Raw genomic sequence first — 21529 nt, forward strand, 5'->3', positions numbered from 1 at the left:
CCTTTTCTCCTGAGAAAGCTAAAAACTGCAAGATGTTGTCTTTGTGTTAAGTCCAAATACTGCAGATCAGGCACCTCTGAAAATCAAATTCCAATACACAACAAAGCAACATTAACTATAATTTGAACCACTTCATCCATTTATTAGTCAGTTCAATTAACAAAATGTAAATATTATGTGTTAAAAACACTTAACAAATAACAGAAAGTGAAAATTAAGTCACACAGTAGGCGTTTGCATACAGTAGATACAGATTAATTTGAAGCTTTCTACACTTAACAGAACTACAATTTCTTATGAATGCGCTACAGATTAAACATTTTTTACAAATATTGTTTACAGTAGGAAGAGATCAATTCACTTTTATATTATCTGTATAATCAAATGACAACGACATGTGCCATAAGCAGACCATGATCTTACTGGTTGACCTAGTTAAAAGATCATTTTCCCTCATCTCTACTGTAATGTGCACCAGGTTTGGAAAGAGTATTAAAACACAAAAATAAAGTAAATTCCCTTCAGACTTCTATATTGGAATTCGAGTTGAGGGCACTGTGCTGAGTGCAATAAGATGTAGGGAGGCGGGGGCATATGGGGAGTGGTTCACTTGGGCCTCTCAGGCATTGTGCTTTTCCTCTATTGTAAAAGTCTCCATGGGGGCTTTGCTTAGATTCTTGATGTCATTCAGGAGACTCGTTGGGGTCAAAATGTGAGAGGACCCTGGAAACAAAGCAAAATGAATGGTGGTGTAAAACAGCTGCAAACTGAACGCTGTCAAGTCGAAAAAAACAATTAAATGGTGGTTAATAATGCAGTATCAGCCCTTCTTTAGTTTATTGAAACTGCCACAACATTAGCTTTTATCGGAACTACAGAAATGTTCTGTGCAAAGTAAGTGAGTACAAAGGAGGGCTGAAAAAGCAAAAATCTTTTATTAATGCTCACCAATGATGACCTCGCAGGATTTAACTGCCTGTGTGACCTCATAGGCACAGCGCATCTCAGAGTGGCTGATTCCTCCTAGGACAAAAACAATGAGGCGTGAGCCGGTCCGGCGATCGTCCTGAGCACTGTTTTTTTGTTTCTGACGGGCACTGTGGAGAAGAAAAGGGGAGAGCAGAGTCAATGGGACAAAACTTAAAACTCAACAAGTTAAAAGTGTAGACAAATTGACATCCTGGCAACAAAGTAAGAGGCAAAGGATAGATTCTAAGAACTATATAACTTTCAAAGAAACACATCAAATCATTCTTTTTCAAACTTGATTTCAGAGACACTAAGAAATCATTAATTCAAAAAATGAAAAAAAAAAGAAATAGATTAATATCTGGATCTGAAAGTGATAGCACACACGATCCCTAGGGGCGCTAGTAGACCACCCTCCTACTGTCAAAAAGCAAATATTCTGTGTAAAACACAACACATGACTTAAGTAAACTACAGTGTAAAGAGATAAAAACAGTGATTTAATGTATAAAGACACAAAAAAATGTGTGAAGTATCAAATGGTCTCATTCAGGAGCTTTTGATTTGAAGTTGAGAAATGAGATCAAGCCAAAAAAAGGCAGGATTGGAGGATTTCTAATTGCTTCATAATTATTTTTTGGGATACAATCGGAACAGTTGAAACGTGTTAAAAAATAAACTCCTGTACCTGACAGCTCCGGAGCCATTCCAGGCAGCAGGACACTCGGACTGGTGCGGCCACTCTTTGGTGTCCAGCTTGTTCTCCACAGCATCCTGTGAGGAGCACATCTTTAATTCTTTTATCGCATGAAAACCTGGGACCAGGTGTTTTGGGGGAAATCAGTGTCATAGATTTGAGTATTCACTATGGCTTGTGCTAACGTGAGGTACCAACACCAGTGTAGAACCCAATAAAGGTTTGGCAAATAGTTCCAACAATTAACACTTGATACCAGATTGGTTTTTGATTTCAGTTGGTGGTCTGTGTAACTACGAAATGCAGAGTTGCCTGCTGTCAACAGACATAAAAAAAAAAACCCAAGTCCGTCGCGCCTGATGCAAGAGGAAACGTTTCATCACAGCTTACAAGACAGCAGGTTCTTTTTCCAATTAACCCAACCTTTTTTTTTTTAAAAGGGTTACAGTACAAACAGATCCCCTCAACAAAAATGCAACCAGTTATTTAAAAAAAAGTGGAATCTTAGTTCCTATTAAGCAACAGAATGAGTTTAAGTTACGCTATTCTATTTATTATGCTCGCAGTACCGGCTAAACTTCCTGTTAAGCAAAAGCTTTAATACAATACTTCACACAATGAAGCTCTCACTGACCTCCATCACATCTTTTATAACCGGAGTCCATCTGGAGAGGTTGTACGTCTCATCCTGGGAGCGATCGCGTCTGCTTGTTTTGCGGGAGAAGAAACTAGAAGCAGACTGGAAACCAAAAGGTACAAGAAACAATATGGATTCAGTCAAGACTTAATCGCAAAACTGAATAGATGGACAAAAAAAAAGACGAAAAACACAATGAAGGAAACCCACAGTGAACCACAGCAAAGGATAGAGAGAGCAGCCTCAACCTAATCCTGGTGATAGTTTTAACACTCAGCTACAAGAAATCGTAACCAAAAAAACATCAATCAAATATTCCTTTCCTGGGGTGCACATACCGACGTGATGATAGGGACCCCCAGTTCCTTCCAGTTCAGGATAAACTCTTGTTCTTCCTCAATCTTTACATGCTGAATAAGCTTGTTTAAGTTCTCCTCGGTGGTTCCTGTTGACACACAACAAACAAACCAGCATGAAAATCTGGTACGGTTTATAAAGGCTGCACGCTCTATGTCAAATATTTATCAATACGCTCTAAAACAACGGACAATATCAGGGAGGCAATTATCTGAAACTCATCCATGGCATCACCACAGGCGATTAGCAGGCGCCTGGGAATGTATCGTCGAGTTTATAACTTGTAGTCTCTTAAATGCAACAAACAGAGAGGAGACTGGGAGACCCGTCTGCGGCAGGAGAAGCTCAGTGTACCGTTGACGCTGAAGATGTAGAGCAGCACAGCTCGGATCTTGTCACGGGTGCTGTACGGGTGCAGCAGCACTGGCAGCAGAGTCCTCATGGAATCCTTCACCTTCACCCCTTCAACGTCTGACCCCAGTGCAAGGTCCTACGCAGAGACAAACGACCTTCGTCAATGTTTGTAAATGTTTATTCATGAAGCACCATTTTACATGTTTGAATCTGACCAGTACAACCAACACAATTGTACCGAGTCTCGCCTCTTTCCTCAGGAGGTGGTCAGAGGTTTCAGCTGCAGAAAAGCACCCATGGAGATCATTTGGTGTCAGAATTAAGCTCAAGAGCAGCCGTTTGCGCTCGCAAGGTTTCACACCATGATGTTTAACCCCCTCCTCACTAAACCTCAACACCCGCTGACTTGTCAAAGGAAGGGTGAGAGGTTAAAAGTGGTTCCGGCACTTGCTCCACCGCAACAAATGACCGAGCACAGACATACCTGCTCAGCTTTGCAGAGTTTTTCCACGTTGTTTGAAAAATGTTGCATGCAGTCCTCGGCTAACTGCAGATGAATTGTTTTCTAGAGTTCAAAGAAAACAACATAAAAACAGTATTGTTATTGTAGTTTCAAGGATTTCCTTAAGTAGAAAATAAATATACTTGTTATGTATATATATATATATACATATACACACACCCACACACTATATTTGTCTTATGGGCTAAAGCTGAAATGACTTTACATAATAGCAGCCTTCGAAGGCTCCACACCCAACCACAACATAATGATCACATAGCTCTTTAAATATAGACACCAGTCAAAAATCATTTGAGCCAAAACTGCTTTCACATACCTCGGTCACCTGTTTACGGAATGAAGGCATCTTCTTCATCATTTGGGCCAAACTGCTAATTGTGATCTGAAATAAAAATAAAATGAAACGTTTACTCAAGATATGCATTTTCTGTATGACGATTCTGTGAGCTCGTGAAACCAGGGAAGCCCATGACAGGAAACCACTGCACCTTTCCATCTGGCTGCTTCTTGTTAGCAGAAATCTCCTTCACCAACTTGCGGATTTGTCTGTTGTGGAAACAAATGTGGTCAGAAAAGATTAATGTGTGGAAAACAAAAGAAGGATATTTCTATTCTTCTGATCTTGCAAACTTACTCCGAGACGTCAGCAATGTGCTTGTGCCTCAGTTTAACCCAGAGCAAGTCGTCCTCATTCAGCAAGGCCTGCTTCTCCGATTTATCTTTTGCCTTGTACCTGGAAAAGAAAATATCCAAATAACTGGTTTTAGTTCAATTCTATAGTTTCTTTAAATAGCTTGCCTTGCATATAAACACTACAACTATTAATTGTACTTATAAAGGCACTTTTCTATAACATGTTTTGAAACTGCTTATTTGATGAAAATTGTACTTTCTTGTTACTTGTTCTTCTGAGTTTGGATCTCTATGTGGAAATGCACTTATTGTAAGTCGCTTTGGATAAAAGCGTCAGCTAAATGACATGTTATGTAATGTAACATGGTGCCGTAAGCATATTAAGTACGTGTGAGGAAGGTGAGATTTTATAGGAAAAGCCTGTATTACGTGTAGGTGTCGCTCTGGATATCAATGAGGTCGTAAGCCATGGCCTGGTAGGTCAGCTCATGCAGGATGGGGCTGACAGGGTCAAAACCTCTGTCCACTATCAGCAGCTGGGCTTGAGTCTTTCCCTTGTGAAAAAAGGAGGAGGGAATAAACAAGTAAAAATTCATTCTTGCAAATTAAAACGGCGGTTACCGTTTGTTAGTAACATTTGGCTTTTTGCCTTGCTACCTAGGGTACTGCTCCGCTGCCACGAGGGCAAAATAATTCCAATCTGGTTAGGACAAAGGAAGGGAAGGTGTTTTTCCTTTGAAAGCCATGAGTGGAAATTAATACTAATTTTGCAGGTTATCTTTTGCTCACTGGACTAAGACCTTGTTATTTGTGTAAACATCACTTGTTCACCGGGTGTCTCACCTTTTTCTTGCTGTCCTCCTCCAGCTCATAGTGTTTGGCCAACTTGTTGTCCACCAGCTCTGCAAAGGCCTTGGCGTTCTCCGTGTTGTTGTCTCTAGTTATGATACAATACAATTACTTCATGAGTTTTCCCAGTTAAGTCAATACACACCATGGTGGCCCTAACGCCAATCTGTAACAAAGGACATGGCACTGGTTCTAACCATGTCTAGAAAAGGAGCCTTATGGTCTTGGTTCCACCTTTTCTTGTAAAAGGTCACTCTCTGCTTGGGGGCAGAGGTGTGTGGAAAGCTGAACTAAATCTTTTCTGGCTTACTTCTTGTATCTAATTCCCGGATACTCGTCCAACGTGGCACAGAGCGTGACGAGCTGGTCTGCAAGCATCTCCAGTGTCTTTGTTTTGTCCCGACTGTAGGGACTGTAGATGCTTTGGAAAGCCCCCGGATTATTACATGTGAACACCTGTAAAGCGTTTAAAACACCAGAGTAAAGAGTAAAGTCACAATTTAAAAAATGAATTTGCGGAAATCTTAAAACAAACCAGAACCGTAAAAACCTTTTTTTATTTTTGCGACAGAGGAAAAAGCACCTGGGATAATACAAAGTTTGTAAATTTCATCACAGCTTAGAGCAGCCAACAACCATTAGTGACTCAAGACACAGGAGAGTAAACACACCCTTCATTTCCCCTACAGTCTGGATAAAAAGAGGAAATGGACATAAAAGAACATAAAAGAGCAAAACACTTACTTGCGCCTCTTGTGGCATGAAGGACAGGTTTATCTCCTTACAAACCCGTATGTACGCCGCACAGGACTGCTTCATTTTGTTAAACAGGTCATCGGGACAGTCTGTGGGCCCAAAAAGCTTTTTTATGTTAGATTGTTTGTTAGACAACAACAATCACTGAAAAAGCTTTTGATCATGTTGGGTGAAAGGTACTTTTTATCAGTGTTTTTGCTGCAGCAGCAGATTGAAGTTGTGATTCCTGTTACTTACAGTCGGTGAAATAAACATATGCTGCTTTATATTTAGGTGTGGGCTTGAAGTCTGCAATAAAGGCATCCACACACTAAAGGGAAATTCAAGACATCACATCAACATGGTTTAGAAGAAATAAAAATAAATCGTCAGAATAACCACTTATTTAGCAGGAATTAAAACTGGAATCTGAATCCAATATCATGAAAGGACTATAATGGCAAACCTTAGCCGTTGGTGACATGAAGTAGATGGCCTTCATTTCTGGAACAGGCTCTCTTTTTTTGTACAGGTCCTCCACAACTAAAGAAAGATATATAGAATTATATGTTGTAACAGAAACTACAGCATACTTCCCGCAACTTATTCTATCTTTTACCAGTATTATATCAAAATGAGCGTTTCGCATTTAAGGAAACCTACTTGTTATTTTTTCTATCATCAGATCTGACATTTTGCAGCATGATGAGAGGAGCTTGGTGGTAAAGGAGTCCAGAATCAATATCTGTGAAGGAGATGAATATGTAGCGGTTAGTCAAATGATGCATCACACTGCAACACAACTATAGTTTGAGCCACAGTGCATGAGCACAATAAGACTACATAAAAGTTGCATCTATAGTATTGACTTGTCCTACCTTCCATACTTCCGATTTCCTGCAATCTTTTATAATTGTCTCTTGTATTCCTGTAACAGACACATATAACTCATTAAAAAAAGCATCATGGAGAACATGACTGTGACCAGAATAAAACATGCGGTTTGAGTTGTCGCTTCAAACTGGTGCTGAAACTCCAGTGTTGTGAAAAATATGTAGAGATTGTAATCTAAATAATCCATTAGTTACATCAGTCTTTGATCAAGTAAATAATCCAGTGTAAAAAATAAAAAAAATGTGTTGTTTTGTTTCATGTAGGGTTACGGGAGAGTTTAGAAAGTTATTATCTTGGACTTGCATGATTCGCCAAACAGAAAAAAAAATATAGCGTTAGCTTCTTTTGAAGAAGCAAATCGGTCTGATTACTCTCAGGTTCATGAAACATACAATCAGGAACCAGGAATCGTTTATTGCCATTATATGTTAGACATACATGGAATTTGACTTGGCGGTTGGTGCTTGACGGAAGACAGTACAATAAGGACAACGTAGTGCAGCAATACGATAAACATAAAATAAAAGTAAAATAAAATATATGCTATGGGTTAGTACACTAAAGCTATGGGTTTTGTAAGTTGAGGAATAAAGATACAATTAAAAATAAAAAAAAGATAAAGTGCAACAGCTAAACAGAAATTGACAAGTGAAAGTGACAAAGTGAACGTACATGGGAGTGAGAGTCAGTCAGGGGGGGGGAAGGGGAGGACAAGGAGTGAAAGAACATCATGGCAGGTATCTGTCGTTACATTTACATGAATTATTTTAAAACGCCCGTCAGTTCAAACCAAACCTAATGCGCATGCTGCATGTTTTCCTTCTGACAATGAGGTGGGGCTCCAGTCGACGGAAAGTGACCTCACTCAGAGTCCATGTCATTTATTTTAATGAAGTGGTGAGAACCACCAGACGCCAACACGGGATGCGGTCTGTTGTTATCGACACCTCACCCCCCAATTCAAGTTAGTAAAGATCCGCGTACTTGTACGGCAGAATACAACTTAACGTCAACTGTCATTCCAAGGTGCAAAGTGTCAAACAAAGAAACACTCTTTTAATAAAACACCACCTACTTAGCGGCCCTTTAGCTTACAGAAGAGAAGCGCTCCCCTGTTTCACGTGTACAATAAAAACTCTCCCGTCGGAGGTAACTTACTTTTCCATACGATTCTTTTCAGGCCGTGATCTGCTCCCGCTGCCATCTTGTATTCATCTGCGCCTCTTCCTGTCCCGTGTCTACGTGTTCTGACGTCATCTGCGTCAACAAGTGTGCGACGGAGTGCTGCTGTAGTTTTTAACACATGGAGAAAGTTTGGTGGCTGTCCCTCCCGAAACTGAACAAGTAGGTTCACCTCTATGAAGCCTAAAAGATTGAGGGCAAACGTTTATTACCACACACCAGGGGTGATAGAAACATCTAATTACAATATATGTCAATATTATGAGATGACTAAATAAGAATCTGTGAATAGTTAGGAAAATACATGAATATAAAGAAGTTTTACTGGTATATTTATTTAGTAACACTCAGAGTTTAATGAATTAGTTATTATCTACCTTTTTAGCTACTGCTGCTTTACAATTACTGTGTCTATCTTAATGACACGTATTTCCTTCTTTGTTTTCCTGGCTAGTATTATTATCATACAGTGTGAAATAGAAGGATTTGTGGCCTTAAGCAGGTGGATCCCGATTCCTTTGTTAGACCCAATACAATGCTACATTTGATAGTGTCTTGACTAAATCCTTCAATATAGAATATCTTGCCTACAGCGACAAAGGCGTTTGGTTCTCAAGCCATCTATCCTGCACCTTCCCCAAGTTGCATCTCGCTGCATCACCATGTCTGGATATTTGCCTCCAATGGGAGGGATCAGATAGAGGTATTTCAATCGACACAGACACCAGATATTTAAAGAAAACGGTAAAACAGTAAGGAGTGAAGCACTATAGAAATCTATCAGAAGTTGTGAAGTGTGTTAAAAGGGTTTGAGGAGTGTTTTGAGACACAGAGGTAAAGAATGGACGCTCTGAAGTGGCTGGGGATTTTTGTCTTTCTGGGCATCTGCTCAAAGGTACAGTAATACCACTTATTTTGATAATATACATCTTATTTCAAATTCAGGCACAAACATTTTAGTATGAAAGCACAGTTCTCTACAAGTAAGTTCACTCGTTGGTAGTAACTTGAATTTGGAGTAACACATGGAAGTATTATTAACAATATTTTCACATCTATATTTGCAGGCTGCATCACAAGGTACTGTATTTTCTCTTTTAACCATAACTCCACTGTATGTATTCATGTACATTAACATTGGCAAAATCTTAAATATTTCATACATCTATGTGCCAGTGTGTAAACAAATGCGACATCGATCTCCAATCCTGTCCTCTCTCATCAGCTCTCCAAGTGTCCGTGTTCTCAGTAACAACAAAGAGCGCAATTCTCAGATGGGCCAGGTTCTCCGGAGCCAGCTCATACAGGATCACCGTCGCCCCCAAAAGCTCATCAAACAACCAAATAGCTTTTGCAACGTTTGGTCCAAACACAGTGCTGGGATCTGTCAACTCTCTGTCTGCAAACGTCATGTATATATTCACACTCGAAGCCCTGAATAGTTTCCAAGATGCACTGAGCTCTGTGTCTGTTGAGTCATCTACAGGTGAGGTACACTTGTGACCATAGCTGTGATGTTTAAGCACCAAATAACCCAATGTTTTATTCAGGGCTTTATTGTTTTGTACTTTGAGTACATTTTTAACATTTTCTGATCATTTTTCTTTCATTTCTTTTAAGAATTTACACACAAGAGTTTTGCTGCCGTATTCAGCAACACTATGTATCTAAAACCATGCTGAAAAAAAGCATGCAGTGTTCAGTATTATTAATAACATAACAATGTGAATTTAAACCCCTACATGTTACTCTGACGAGGGCCAACTTAACCGAGCGAAAGACCACAGAAAGGTCGCTATTAAACCAATGACACTATAAGTGGAAATCGTTTTAATTGAGAGGCCGGTCAATGTAAATGAAATGTTTCCTATTAATAAGCCCAGACATTTGTAGATTAAAAGGTAGATTGCACAGCAAATTATTGTTGTGTGAAGGACATCCCTCGCATCAAACAAACAACATTTTCCTTGAGGTTTCATTTCAACAGTACGAGTCCTCTTTTTTTAACGCCATGTCTGACCATTTCAGCCCCTAATGTGATGGACGCCATCCAGACGGTGAAGACGAAGGATAGCGGCACCTTGATGGCGTCGTTCAACTTGGAGACAGGGGCGACGGATTACATCATACGAATCCAGACTACAAATGGCTTCTTCAGAGAAGACACAGTGTCTTCTACCCCCGCTGAGATTAAGAACCTCAAACCATACACTGAGTATATGCTCAGCATCATGTCTGCCAACAGTGGAGGCCGCAGCCAGCCGTCTCTTCCCCTGACTGCAAAGACAGGTACAGTATATATTATATTTATACTACCTCCAAGTCTGGGAAAAAAACCCTCAAAAATACTGACCATACAGTGGCAAAATAAGTAAGGGTGGTTTAAAGCAATAACATACGAGAGGCTGTACTTTATCGTCCAATAAAGTAACAGTTCGAGGGTGTAGTTAGGCTGGTAACTGTTACATTATTGAATATAAAGTACGGCCTCAAGTACCTTATTGCTTTTATAACACGGTTACCAGCAACATTATAAATGGTAAGTAAATAGCTGCCTTTCAGCACAAAATAGTAGTTGTAACCACCAAATCAGTCTAGAGGAAAATTAGTCCCGGTACGTGCGTGGTAAACCGCATTGGGTCCCGCACCGTCTCATTCATTCACATCGCTCATGACGTCCACCTCAATTGTCCGGTTTGCGAAAGCTCACATTGCCTCAAAACGATCATTTGTTGGATTTCCGAGGGGTTTTCCGGCGATCGCCGCCGAGCTAAAAGCTAAAATGTCAGCGCAACATCTAACTTGTTACTTTGAGTGCGGAGTGATATTGAACACTCGGGTCAATGTGAACAGCGTCTCTACATTATCGCTCAATAATGCACCCCCGTGACTCGCTCTCAGCCAATCAGAGCGCTGGATTTCATCGACCCGTGTTATATTATGTTATTAATAAGTCACACATTCATTGAGAAACAATGTGTAGCGTTCGATCCCCACGCCCTCCAGAAGTTACTTGATCTGCCCCATTGTCCTTTTAGCAAAGTCATGACATACAGTCCTGTGTGTCAAGTTCACAGTGGGTGTTTTTACTCAATAAATGCATCATCCCTCCTCAGGGCCAGTATCGGTGGTAACTACACCTGAACCCTGAATGCCAACCATAATGGGTTGACCTCATACTGAGAAGAGGGGGGCGATATGTCTCCCAAAGCCAAGTAAGATGCTAAGAGCATTTTCAGCATATTTGTCATCAAGCATCTCTGATTCTTAGGCTTTTTAAAAAAAAACATGACAGCCGACCTTAAACATTGTGTCAAAAAGCACTGATATTCTCATAGTATTGTGGCAACTAACACTACAGGCCATAACGTGACATTACTGGTGGTGTCTGTGTTTCATACTTTTAAGCAAACTTAAAAGTATGACACTTAAACTTAAACAAAAAGAATTTGTCCCTGAAAATGTATAACATATAAAAGGGAAACCTAAATAAAGCATCTCATTGTCATAAAAATGTTTTCCCTTCCCCAGTTTTGCCTCCTCCTCAGCTACTCGCCTCCTCTCCCAGCAATGACAGCATCATCGTATCCTGGGAGGCTGTTGCCAACGCTGTCCAGTACACCCTCTCTATACACCATTTTGGCACAAACACCAGCGTGAAGCACAACACCACCGGCACCAATCTGACCATCTCTGGCCTGGATGCTGCCTCCCTGTACGCCATCGAGGGTTTCGCATGGGACCTCGAGGGCCGAGAAGGGGAGGGCAGTCTGATCATCAACCAGACAACACGTAAGGAGGCACCGAGACACTTCTTTATATGTCGCTACCTCCTGTTGTACAATACCTCCTATTGTACTTGGCACTAATCTATAACAGGTTTTGAAACTGCTTATTTGATGAAAACTGTACTTTCTTGTTACTTGTTCTTCTGAGCGTGTATCTCTACCATTTAAATGCACTTATTGTAAGTCACTTTGGATAAAAGCGTCAGCTAAATGACATGTAATGTAACTAATTATTTTAAAAAGTACACAGTACAAGCCATCGGATAAATACAGTGCATTTAAGATAAAATTTTCCTTAGAGATGCAGTGCCATTAAAATTCTGGACCCACGTATGAAAAGAAACAAACATAAAATGAAGTATGTGAGTGCTTGAGTAAAGCAGATGTGTAAGTCTGTATCTGCTCGTGTTTTTGATGGGTACAATGTGATTTAACAGGATCTCCATCACCACGTTGCGCCAACGTCTCCATGGTGATGAATAACGGTGTGACAGGACTTTCTGTGTCCTGGGAACTCAATCAGGAGGTCTATGGATCCATCCAATACCATGTGATGAGTGACCAGAACCTCACCTGTTACTCCACATCAAACTCCTGCACGCTGCTGCCAATCTTGTGTGGAGAAGTGCACACCATCCGGGTCACTGCCTCCAACGACGCAGGGCTCAGCCTGCCATCCAGCCCCGTCGTGTTCACCACCTGTGAGTGCAGATCCATACAATTAGAAAGTTATTTTTTATTTTTTCTCAATATAGACGTTGAGTTTGAGTTGATTTTAACGTAAGTGGGATCTAATGGCGCCATTCAGGAAAACCCCTATCGAGTTACCAGATACTGTATTATATTACAACATATTACTACAGTCAAATAGAATGTGTTGTTATCTGATCATATCGTCCACACCTGATATCAAAACTCAAAAACATTAATAGTTCAATTTACAGTTTATCCACACCACAAAACTTAAAATGACTCTGTGTGGTGTTTGGCCACTTGGATTGCTATGAATTATTGTTTTGAACAGTCAGCAAAATGAATGGATGCAGCACAAGCACCGAACACTGAAAGCTACAATAGTGATTATCGCGCATCAGCATACAGTGAAAGAGCAATTGAAAACTCAGATCATTAGATTGAGATTACTGGCCTGAAATGCTCACTGTAAGACCCCCCCTCACGGGTAGTCATGGATGTTATTATGACTGCTCTGAAAGCACTGCCAGCGTGTGTCCGTGACCTGCTGCCCTGTCCCGTCAGTCCCCTGCCCACCAGAGCCTTCGGCCCTCCTGGAGTCGACGGGAGGAAGCTGCACGCTGACTTGGCGGACGGTGCCTCATGCCGACAGCTACCTGGCCTTTATTAACAAAGGTGACGGCGCCGAGGAGACCTGCAACACCACCGGCAACAACTGCACCTACCGCTGCGAGTGTGGCTACACCTACTTGATGTCCGTGTCCGCCCTCAACCAGGCCGGCAGCGGCCCCCGAGGACAGATTCTCAACCACACCACCTGTAAGAAACAAGTCTTTTAACATTTTGAGTCCTTTCATTGTCTTTTGTGGTTGGGATCACGATATGTTCACTTTACCTGTGCATCGCGTGTGTCTTTTCAGTGCCCTGCTGTCCAGAGGAGGTGCTGGTCTCCGCGGTGAGCACGGACACTCTGGAGATAACGTGGACGGCGTCGCGGGGGGCGCAGCTGTACGAGACTCGGGCCGCAGACGGTTCAGAGGTCATCCTGTGCAACGACACGGCACCGCTGTGCGCCCTCTCCGACCTCAGCTGCGACAGTGCGTACAGCGTGCTGGTGGCGCCCTGCAGTGAAATCAGTGGATGCAACCGTGGATGCGAAGCTCACGCCAAAAACACCGGTAGAAAACTTTAGTTTGCTCTTTAGTTTTCCCCTGCAATTACTACAGTAATCTTTACTGTATTTGACTAAAACACATTAACTTTGGAGTTTGATACAAATACTTTTTGCATGTTGACTTTATCTAAGGTCCACACAAAACCACCAAGACCTTTGGCTTTATGTTTCATCTTAGTTAGGGAGCTAAAAATATACAGTTTGTTTAAAGGATTAGTTAGATTAGAACAATTAACATAATACCACACCAGAATGGGGCAAAAAGCTGCGGTTTGCACATTTTAAAATGGCGTACACATGGCAAAACACTCACTGCCCACTTGATTTGCTACACAAATCTACAATATAAAACAGACCGGGCCATAAGTTCTTCCTTTATCGAGCTTAGAAATGTTTAGTCATTCTTTTTAGGAAATAAAATTCATGGCCAAGCTGATGTGGTGCATGACGTTCAATCACACAGGTGGACTCAATATGGGGACCAGTGAGAATCAGAATCAGAGGTCTGACTTTTATTACCAAATATGTTACACATAGAGGAATTTGACAAGCAAAGGTTAAAACGGATAAAACACATATGTATGTACATGTGTTTCCATGGTGAGAGAAGCAACTGGGATGGAAACGTGTCATGTGTGCAGTTAGTTTTAATGTGATATATTCTCAGCTAAACAATTGAACTGCAAAGACTATAGTCTTCAATAAACAAACCGTGTGATTCCTTCGTTCTCTCCTCCCCATCAGCTCCTTGCATGCCGACTAATCTGATGTTGAATGTGAAAAACTCCTCCCGCGTCGGCGTCAGCTGGACAGCAAACAACACGGGAGCCATTTACACCGTGAGCGCCTTGGGAGACAATGCCGAACACACCTGCACCACCAGCGGAAACAGCTGCGACATCACTGACCTTCCTTGCGGATCCATGTATGAGATTAGCGTCAGAGCGACCGGGCCCTTCGGCCAGAGTTTACCCAGCTACTCTGACTCTCTGGAAACAGGTGAGTGCAATCAAAGACAGACCAGTATCAGGTTAAGGTAAAAATCATTGAAGGAGCATGTTGTGGTGTTTTGGGCCACGTAGGCTTTGATATTAACATTAGCAACATCTTGCTAAGCAGAAAGACGGATATTCTCACTTAGGCTCCATTAATACTACATAGAAAATAAAGAGACGATTACAGATATTTTTTTATACAGACGGTAACTTTGTGCCCCCCTCCCCCTCACATGTCACCTTGTTTCCCAGAGCCCTGCTGCCCGGTCAATCTAACAGTCGATCAGGTGACGCAGGCAGTGACCAACGTCTCGTGGTCTCACGCAAAAGGAGCGCATTCGTTCATCGCCTCTCTGACGTCGACGCGTGGTCACGCCCGCTGCCACACCCGGGACCCCCACTGCCTCATGGGATGCATCACCTGCGGGACCAACTACACCGTCACCGTGGAGGCGTTCAGCTACAGCGGGCGCGGCTCTAACTGCTCCTATCGGGGATTCTCGTCCAGTGAGTGAATGCGTTTTCTGCCTTTTAATTACAACATTTGTATTGTTTCTATTCAGAACTGTCCATTTGACTTTTTACACTACGGAAATGTGGTCATGAACATACGAGTCACAATAACGGTGGCACCAAACCTCCACGTCTGAAAGGTGGGGGCCAAGTTGCTGTTTCTCTGGTGGCCGTCAGAGAGTGACTCCTAAAAAAGAACGTCTGATTGTGTAAACGTCCATGTGAAAACTACCCGATACTTCTCACTTACCTCAGTTAAAGTTTTAGATGATGAAGGATTAATTTAGACAAAAACACACTAAAAAGCTCACATCGCTTAATATTTTAGTTTGAGTGATTCTTAAAGTTACATGACATCTCCTCAAATGTAAATACTGTTGATATTCATATCATTGAATATTCATATAGGCGCCTGCTGTCCGTCGGGCGTCCGGCTCTACGGGCTGACCGGTAGCTCTCTGCGGGTTTACTGGCGCGCCGCTGGCAGCCGTCACAGCTACGTCGCAGAGATGGTGGGCAGCGGCAGCGGCGGCGGCAGCAGCAACAACTACACCTGCACCGCGTCTTCCGGGGAGAGCAGCTGTGACGTCGGCAGCATCCGGTGCGGGGACGTCTACGACGTCGTGGTGGCGCCGCTCACACGAGAGGGCACCAGAGTCCAGTTCTGCCCCGTGAAGCAGTTCTCAGGTGGGTTTTATGTGGTAATAAAATGTACATCATTAACACAAAGTTGGTAGTTTCACCACTATTTTGTTGGTTGTATTTACTTCAGTGAAGGAATTCAATTCACTCTATTTGGGTTTGGACCACAGCACAGACGCTCGATTGGCTCCTACAGGAGGAAAAAGGTTATCCCAGCTGAATGTGTATGAGCACAACTTTTACTGAATTTCACCTTTTTATGTTCTCAGTCGCCTGCTCGGGGAGCAATGTTGGTGCAGGTGAGTCTGTTAACCTGCATTATTATTATTAGTAGAATAATAGACTAATATTTTAAGTCAAGATCACTGATATTGCTGAAACAATTTTCAGAATTTACTGGTAAAATGTGTAGATAAAATGTTTTAATCTAATCTAATCCCACTTCAAACTGTTCTTCTGCAGTGATTTACAGAGGGAAGAGAAGTGTGGACTAGCATTTGGTAAGTATATATATCATAATCATTAGTATTGTTTTATGTCTGAAATAAGAAACCTCAAAAGGTGAGCTTTTTATGAAAGCACGAACAATAGAGAACAAGAAAACTTCTATCTAAACTAAGAACTAAGAAAGATCTACATAAAACTCCACTGTGAATTCATTTCCTAGGACACACTCATTATTCTCTATTACCAGAGCTCAGATATATTAATGTCCTTCTCGGCTCATCACGATTCAACTTGCATTTCAGACTGAATGTGTGAAAAGTCCTACTCCAACGTGACAATCTCTTCTCCACAGATGCACATCTCCATCAGCATTGTTCATCCTCATCTACCTTGTGCCTCAACTCTGCCCTACTGGAATAAAGCAATGCTCGTAGCTAAATAGAAGTGAAACCAGAAGTAAACACGCTTGTCTATTGCCCATGATAACAAATGAAGGGGAAATACATTTTTGAGATACTGTGCAGTGTTGTAAACAAGCCCTCGTGTATCACCGCATCACCTCATGATGAAACGTTTGATTCACATATCGTAAAAAAGTGCATTTACACACTGCAGAGACATTGTAACTTCATTTAAGTTATGTAATTCCTGCACAATTTGCTCAAAACCCTCCAAATGTATTATCTAATTGACAAAACAGTAACAGTCTCCCAGGAGACATTTCAAATAATTGTTAGGAATCATGAAATTGAACAAATAATGTTGTTAAACTTAAATTAGTTCTGTTCCCAAGTAGGAAGCCTCGTGATGATGAGCAGACACTGGTCTGTGTCAGGTCATCACGTGTCACCCTGTTGTATGATCTCTCTACAGTGTGCTGTTGCTCGTTGTCAGGATGTATTTGACTGCTTGCTATGTGTGTCGCTGTGGTTTTGGAAACCGGACGCATGTATCAGTTAATAAAGAATTCCCAGCATTTCAGATAAAGTATAATAATTCAGTAAGTAATCATTCAGTATTCTGTTTCATCTTGTCTGTTTTGTGATAGTGTTCTTACCTCTATATTTAAAGTTAGGAATTTATACATAACAACATTTATAAAGTGAATTCACATTTTAAAATACTTTCTTTCTTACAAAAAATATAAACAAAGTCCATTGAAACGTAACACAGCCCCAAGCTTAGAGACCTTGTATGTAAGTCATATTTAAATTGACGCACTGGGGTCTAGGCCAAGCATCCGTATACAAAGAAACAGAAAATTACCCCTTACCCTCACTGCAACCAAAATTAAAAACTCGGATAATCTGGAAATGAAAAATGCTGAATATCCTTATTGAGGGTTTTGATAATTAGCCTTAACGCTGCAATCCATCCAAGGTACACGTATTACAAGCTTATTATGGTCAATGAGTGAAGACTCCAACGCAGGGACACTAACAAAAGGTGGGTGAGTTGATGAAAGCTGATTGATGACAGCTGTGTAGGTGGGCTGCGCTGGATGGCAGGAGTGGAAATAACTCACACACACACACACACACACACACACACACACACACACACACACACACACACACACACACACACACACACACACACACACACACACACACACACACACACACACACACACACACACACACAGTGGGGTACACTGGTAAGCAAATGGAGACCACTCAGATATTTACAACCCAAACTCACTTCATTTGCAGCTCAAAAAGAGAAATAATCAACTCTAGTTTATACAGCCTCAACCAGAATTATGTGATCAAAAGTTGTGTTCAGGGGCAACCAGATTCTATTTTTCTGTGAAAGTCATGTGATGATGTTGCCAAAATCTAAGGTGAATATCATTCTGCACACGAATAATTATTGAGATTTGTTCTCACCAGAAACACTAAAAAACTGATCAGATATAAGCCTGATATTCACGTGACGTTTACGAAGCCTTTAAATGTTAATTTAGTCATCGAATTTCAAACACATCTTTCAAACATATTTGCAACTCCCTTCAAATACATTAATGACACAACACATTTTACATAATAGACAAGTGGACGCAATGTACAAGCCACTGTCTGAGTCTTCAATTGGCCCGGAGCTGCTCATTACTGCTCATCAAAGATATATTTAAAATAACAAGTCAAAATAATTATAAGTAATTATATTATCAATCCCCCAAGGACGAAATTATTTTGCTTCAGTGGGCATTTATTTATACAATTCAATAAATAACAAAGTACAGACAATGATAATAGAAGCACAATGAATAGAACTAGATGCATTTCCTGCTGAAAATGCGTTGGAATGCATAAAGCTGAAATTAATTCCAGAAAGTAGGGAAATGAAATAGAAAAAGCTGAAATAAATAAAAAAATAGCTGGAAATACAGAAATGAGAAAAGCTGAAATGAACTTGAAAGAATTGCAAAAAAACAGAAATGGGAGAAGCTTCTATGAATTTGAAAAAATACACTATAACCATCAACGATGGAAGTTTTCACTGACGCATTGTCTGACTTTTTTTTTTTTCTTCCTATTAGAAAAGGTGCATTTGCTCTTATGAAGAGATCTCTTGTAAAGTCACCAGGTGGGGGCATTGAAAAGTGTAACCTTCCTCCTTAGTTAGTTCGCCCACACGCGCGCGCACACACACACGGTGCTGGCGAGCTCTGCTCTCACGGGACCGCCCTTATATGGAGATCCTGTGACATCACAGGAATCGAGGTCACTGGCCTTGATGTGTCTCTGTTGCCAGGCAACAAGGTGACATCATAGGGATCAATCCATTCTGTGAGTCATTACTTCACTGGGGTTCCAGAAGCATACACTCTTGGATCTTGGGGGGCACGTTCTCTGTTTTTGATTCGTAAATCAGGGGATTGGATCATAACCTTTTGAACACTGACATCTATACAACTGTTTTTAAGTTGTATCGTGCACACGGAAGTTTTTTAACCGACACTTAAAACAAACAAGTTGAAATGGCTGGAGCAATCACAGCTTCCCTTTTAAAACAGGGACCATCAGTGTCAACTCAAAGGTTCAGCGCAGATGATATGAGCCTGCCAGAGATCTCCGAAGTTCTCAAGATTCTTCGCATGAAAATTCATATGAGTGGAATCACGGTAGCAGGATGGGACTCTTTGAAGATCAAAAATGATCAAACCGAACACCACAAAGCGGAAGAAGCCATTGCAAGGAAAGATTGCGAAACCCTTCAGAAAGAGGTGAAGAATCTGACTGACAAGGTCAAAAATCATCAACATTTTGACACAATGTACAAAGAAAAAAAGGAATTAAACGAAGAAATGTCCTCTAAAAAGAAAAGACTGCAAGAAGAGGTGTTAAAACAGCACAAAGCGCTGACGGTCTTAAAGAAAAGGATGACGGACAGCGCAGTCGTGACAGAACAGAATAAGGAACACGACAGACAGATCAAACAACTTGAGACTGAACAGAAAAATGTTTTAGATGAATTTCAACTTGTCTCCCAGGCTAACAAACAGCACATCGAGCAGCTAAAGATAAAGAAGGAGACTCTTGAATCTTTGGTGACTTCCTTGGCGAACAAAAAAGCTACGATCCGCTTGGATGTCCAGCGTCAGCAACAGATGAAGGATGAGCTGAACGCAGAGATAGGGGACTTAAAAAAACAGGTTCCAGCTCTCTATGCTGCAAAGAAGGACTTAAACGAGCAAGGTATCGATCTGCAGCAGGAACGCGAGCCTCTGGTCAAAAAAGTGAAGATCTTACGTGACGAGCGGGACCAAATGCTGGAGGAGAAGAACGCTTTGGAGAGCAAGAACAACGGTTTAAAACAGGAAATCCAGGACCTCAATCAACAGCTCTCGTCCAAAAAAAGTTTGCCGAGCCAGATGGCTGTCCTGAAAGTCCAGAAGACGGTTCTGCAAAAAAAGCAACAACAATTAATCCAGACCCACAAGGAGGTCTCTGACCAGCTCCTCAGCGAAAAAGACTGGAAGTCAGAGTATGACGAGAAGAAAGCTCTAAATGACAACTTGCAGCAGAGCATCAACGAATGGAAAGACAAGATCCAGGTTGCAATGGACAGTGTCACGGATCTGGATGCCTGTAAAGCCAACTACAAGGCACTGAAGACCAACATCAAAGAGTCAGTGAGAATTAATAACCATCTGAAAAAGCAACATCGATCCCTGGAAGCCAAGCTCTCAAGCACACGGGAGTACGAGCAGAAGAACAAGGCGGTCATACTAGAGAGCCAAACCGTGACGTCTGAAACCCGCAACCTTCAGCAGCAGGTTGAGGAACTGCGCTCTGCGGTTCCACAACCTGCCCCTCGCACCAGAAGGCCCTGGTTTAGGCTAAGAAGGCCGTGAAGCAACAGTCGGAAGACCCGGACTGCCCCCCCCGGCGTCTTCACGGCACCCCACTGCTTCCCCAGTGGGTCAAATGCAGGGGCCTTCTTAATGAAGGTGAACGTGTTACATGGTACTCTACTGTGCTAATGTAACATCGTTAGGCCTCCTATAGAAGTAACATCTTTGGGTTTCTCCCGGTGCTCGGGTTTTCCTAAAAAAATTACTGTTACGTGGTACTTTACTGTGCTAATGTAACATCAATAGGCCTCCTATTGAAGTAACATCTTTGGTTTTCTCCCGGTGCTCGGGTTTTCCTAAAAAAATTACTGTTACGTGGTACTCTACTGTGCTAATGTAACATCAATAGGCCTCCTATTGAAGTAACATATTTGGTTTTCTCCCGGTGCTCGGGTTCGCCTTAAAATAGCCGCACAGCAAAAGCCCACCCCCCCCCCCCTCTGTCCCGGAGAGTGACGTCGACTCTTCAAAAGACAAAACCCCCGGAAAGCAGCCGGTCCGGACTCAGTCTCGCCCCACACCCTGAAGCATTGTGCTGACCAGCTGTCTCCTGTCTTCACCGCCATCTTCAACGCCTCCTTGGTGACGTGCCACGTCCCAGCCTGCTTCAAGACCTCCACCATGGTCCCCGTCCCCAAGAAGCCCAGGATCACAGGACTGAATGACTATAGGCCCATTGTTACCCGGACCTCTGTAGTCATGAAGTCCTTTGAACGGCTAGTCCTGTCCCACCTAAAGTCCCTCACCGACCCCCTCCTGGACCCCCCGCAGTTCGCCTACAGAGCCAACAGTCTGTAGGCAATGATGTCAACATGCCCCTCCACTTCGTCCTCCAGCATCCGGACTCCCCAGGAACCTACGCCAGGATCCTGTTTGTGGACATCAGCTCTGCCTTCAATACCATCATCATCATCCCGTCTCTGCTGCCGGACAAACTCTCCTGACTCCACCTGCAAGTGGATCACTGACCTCCTGTCCGACAGGAAGCAGCACGTGAACACACACCCACAACCACACACACACACACACACACACATCCACACACCCACACACCCACACACACACACACACACACACACACACCCAC

At 42.1% G+C, this 21529-nt stretch overlaps 2 protein-coding genes across 2 annotated transcripts; one reads left to right on the forward strand and one right to left on the reverse strand.

Moving 5' to 3' along the window:
• Positions 1-116: 116 nt before the first annotated feature.
• On the reverse strand, positions 117-7953 carry stxbp3 (syntaxin binding protein 3). Its single transcript, XM_037470127.2, has 19 exons — positions 7807-7953; positions 6633-6682; positions 6418-6499; positions 6221-6297; positions 6013-6085; positions 5764-5864; positions 5330-5475; positions 5014-5107; positions 4600-4724; positions 4172-4270; positions 4026-4083; positions 3854-3919; positions 3499-3579; positions 3015-3150; positions 2642-2748; positions 2301-2405; positions 1658-1743; positions 949-1097; positions 117-723 (listed from the first exon to the last, which is right to left on the reverse strand). Exons 1-19 carry the CDS (start codon positions 7850-7852, stop codon positions 620-622), a joined length of 1785 nt encoding a protein of 594 aa, XP_037326024.2. The 5' UTR covers positions 7853-7953; the 3' UTR covers positions 117-619.
• On the forward strand, positions 7858-17124 carry LOC119216904 (fibronectin type III domain-containing protein 7-like). The gene is made up of 14 exons (XM_062563528.1): positions 7858-7992; positions 8424-8726; positions 9050-9316; positions 9859-10119; positions 11362-11622; positions 12056-12319; positions 12876-13130; positions 13232-13489; positions 14230-14484; positions 14733-14987; positions 15402-15680; positions 15905-15934; positions 16098-16135; positions 16435-17124. The coding sequence occupies exons 2-13, from the start codon at positions 8672-8674 to the stop codon at positions 16127-16129; spliced, it is 2472 nt and encodes an 823-aa protein (XP_062419512.1). The 5' UTR covers positions 7858-7992; positions 8424-8671; the 3' UTR covers positions 16130-16135; positions 16435-17124.
• Positions 17125-21529: the final 4405 nt, after the last annotated feature.

The sequence above is a fragment of the Pungitius pungitius genome, chromosome 7 (assembly GCF_949316345.1).
Source record: "Pungitius pungitius chromosome 7, fPunPun2.1, whole genome shotgun sequence".
Taxonomy (NCBI): domain Eukaryota; kingdom Metazoa; phylum Chordata; class Actinopteri; order Perciformes; family Gasterosteidae; genus Pungitius; species Pungitius pungitius.

What these genes read in the sequence shown, in the direction of transcription:
- stxbp3 (XM_037470127.2), bottom strand. Translation starts at nt 7,852, where the DNA reads ATGGCAGCGGGAGCAGATCACGGCCTGAAAAGAATCGTATGGAAAA. An exon ending in TCATGCCACAAGAGGCGCAA is followed by an intron (nt 5,476 to 5,763) that starts GTAAGTGTTTTG and finishes AACGCTTTACAG; the next exon opens with GTGTTCACATGTAATAATCC. An exon ending in TCCGTAAACAGGTGACCGAG is followed by an intron (nt 3,580 to 3,853) that starts GTATGTGAAAGC and finishes TTTGAACTCTAG; the next exon opens with AAAACAATTCATCTGCAGTT.
- LOC119216904 (XM_062563528.1), top strand. Translation starts at nt 8,672, where the DNA reads ATGGACGCTCTGAAGTGGCTGGGGATTTTTGTCTTTCTGGGCATCTGC. An exon ending in CCCCGTCGTGTTCACCACCT is followed by an intron (nt 12,320 to 12,875) that starts GTGAGTGCAGAT and finishes CTGTCCCGTCAG; the next exon opens with TCCCCTGCCCACCAGAGCCT. An exon ending in CTCTGACTCTCTGGAAACAG is followed by an intron (nt 14,485 to 14,732) that starts GTGAGTGCAATC and finishes CTTGTTTCCCAG; the next exon opens with AGCCCTGCTGCCCGGTCAAT.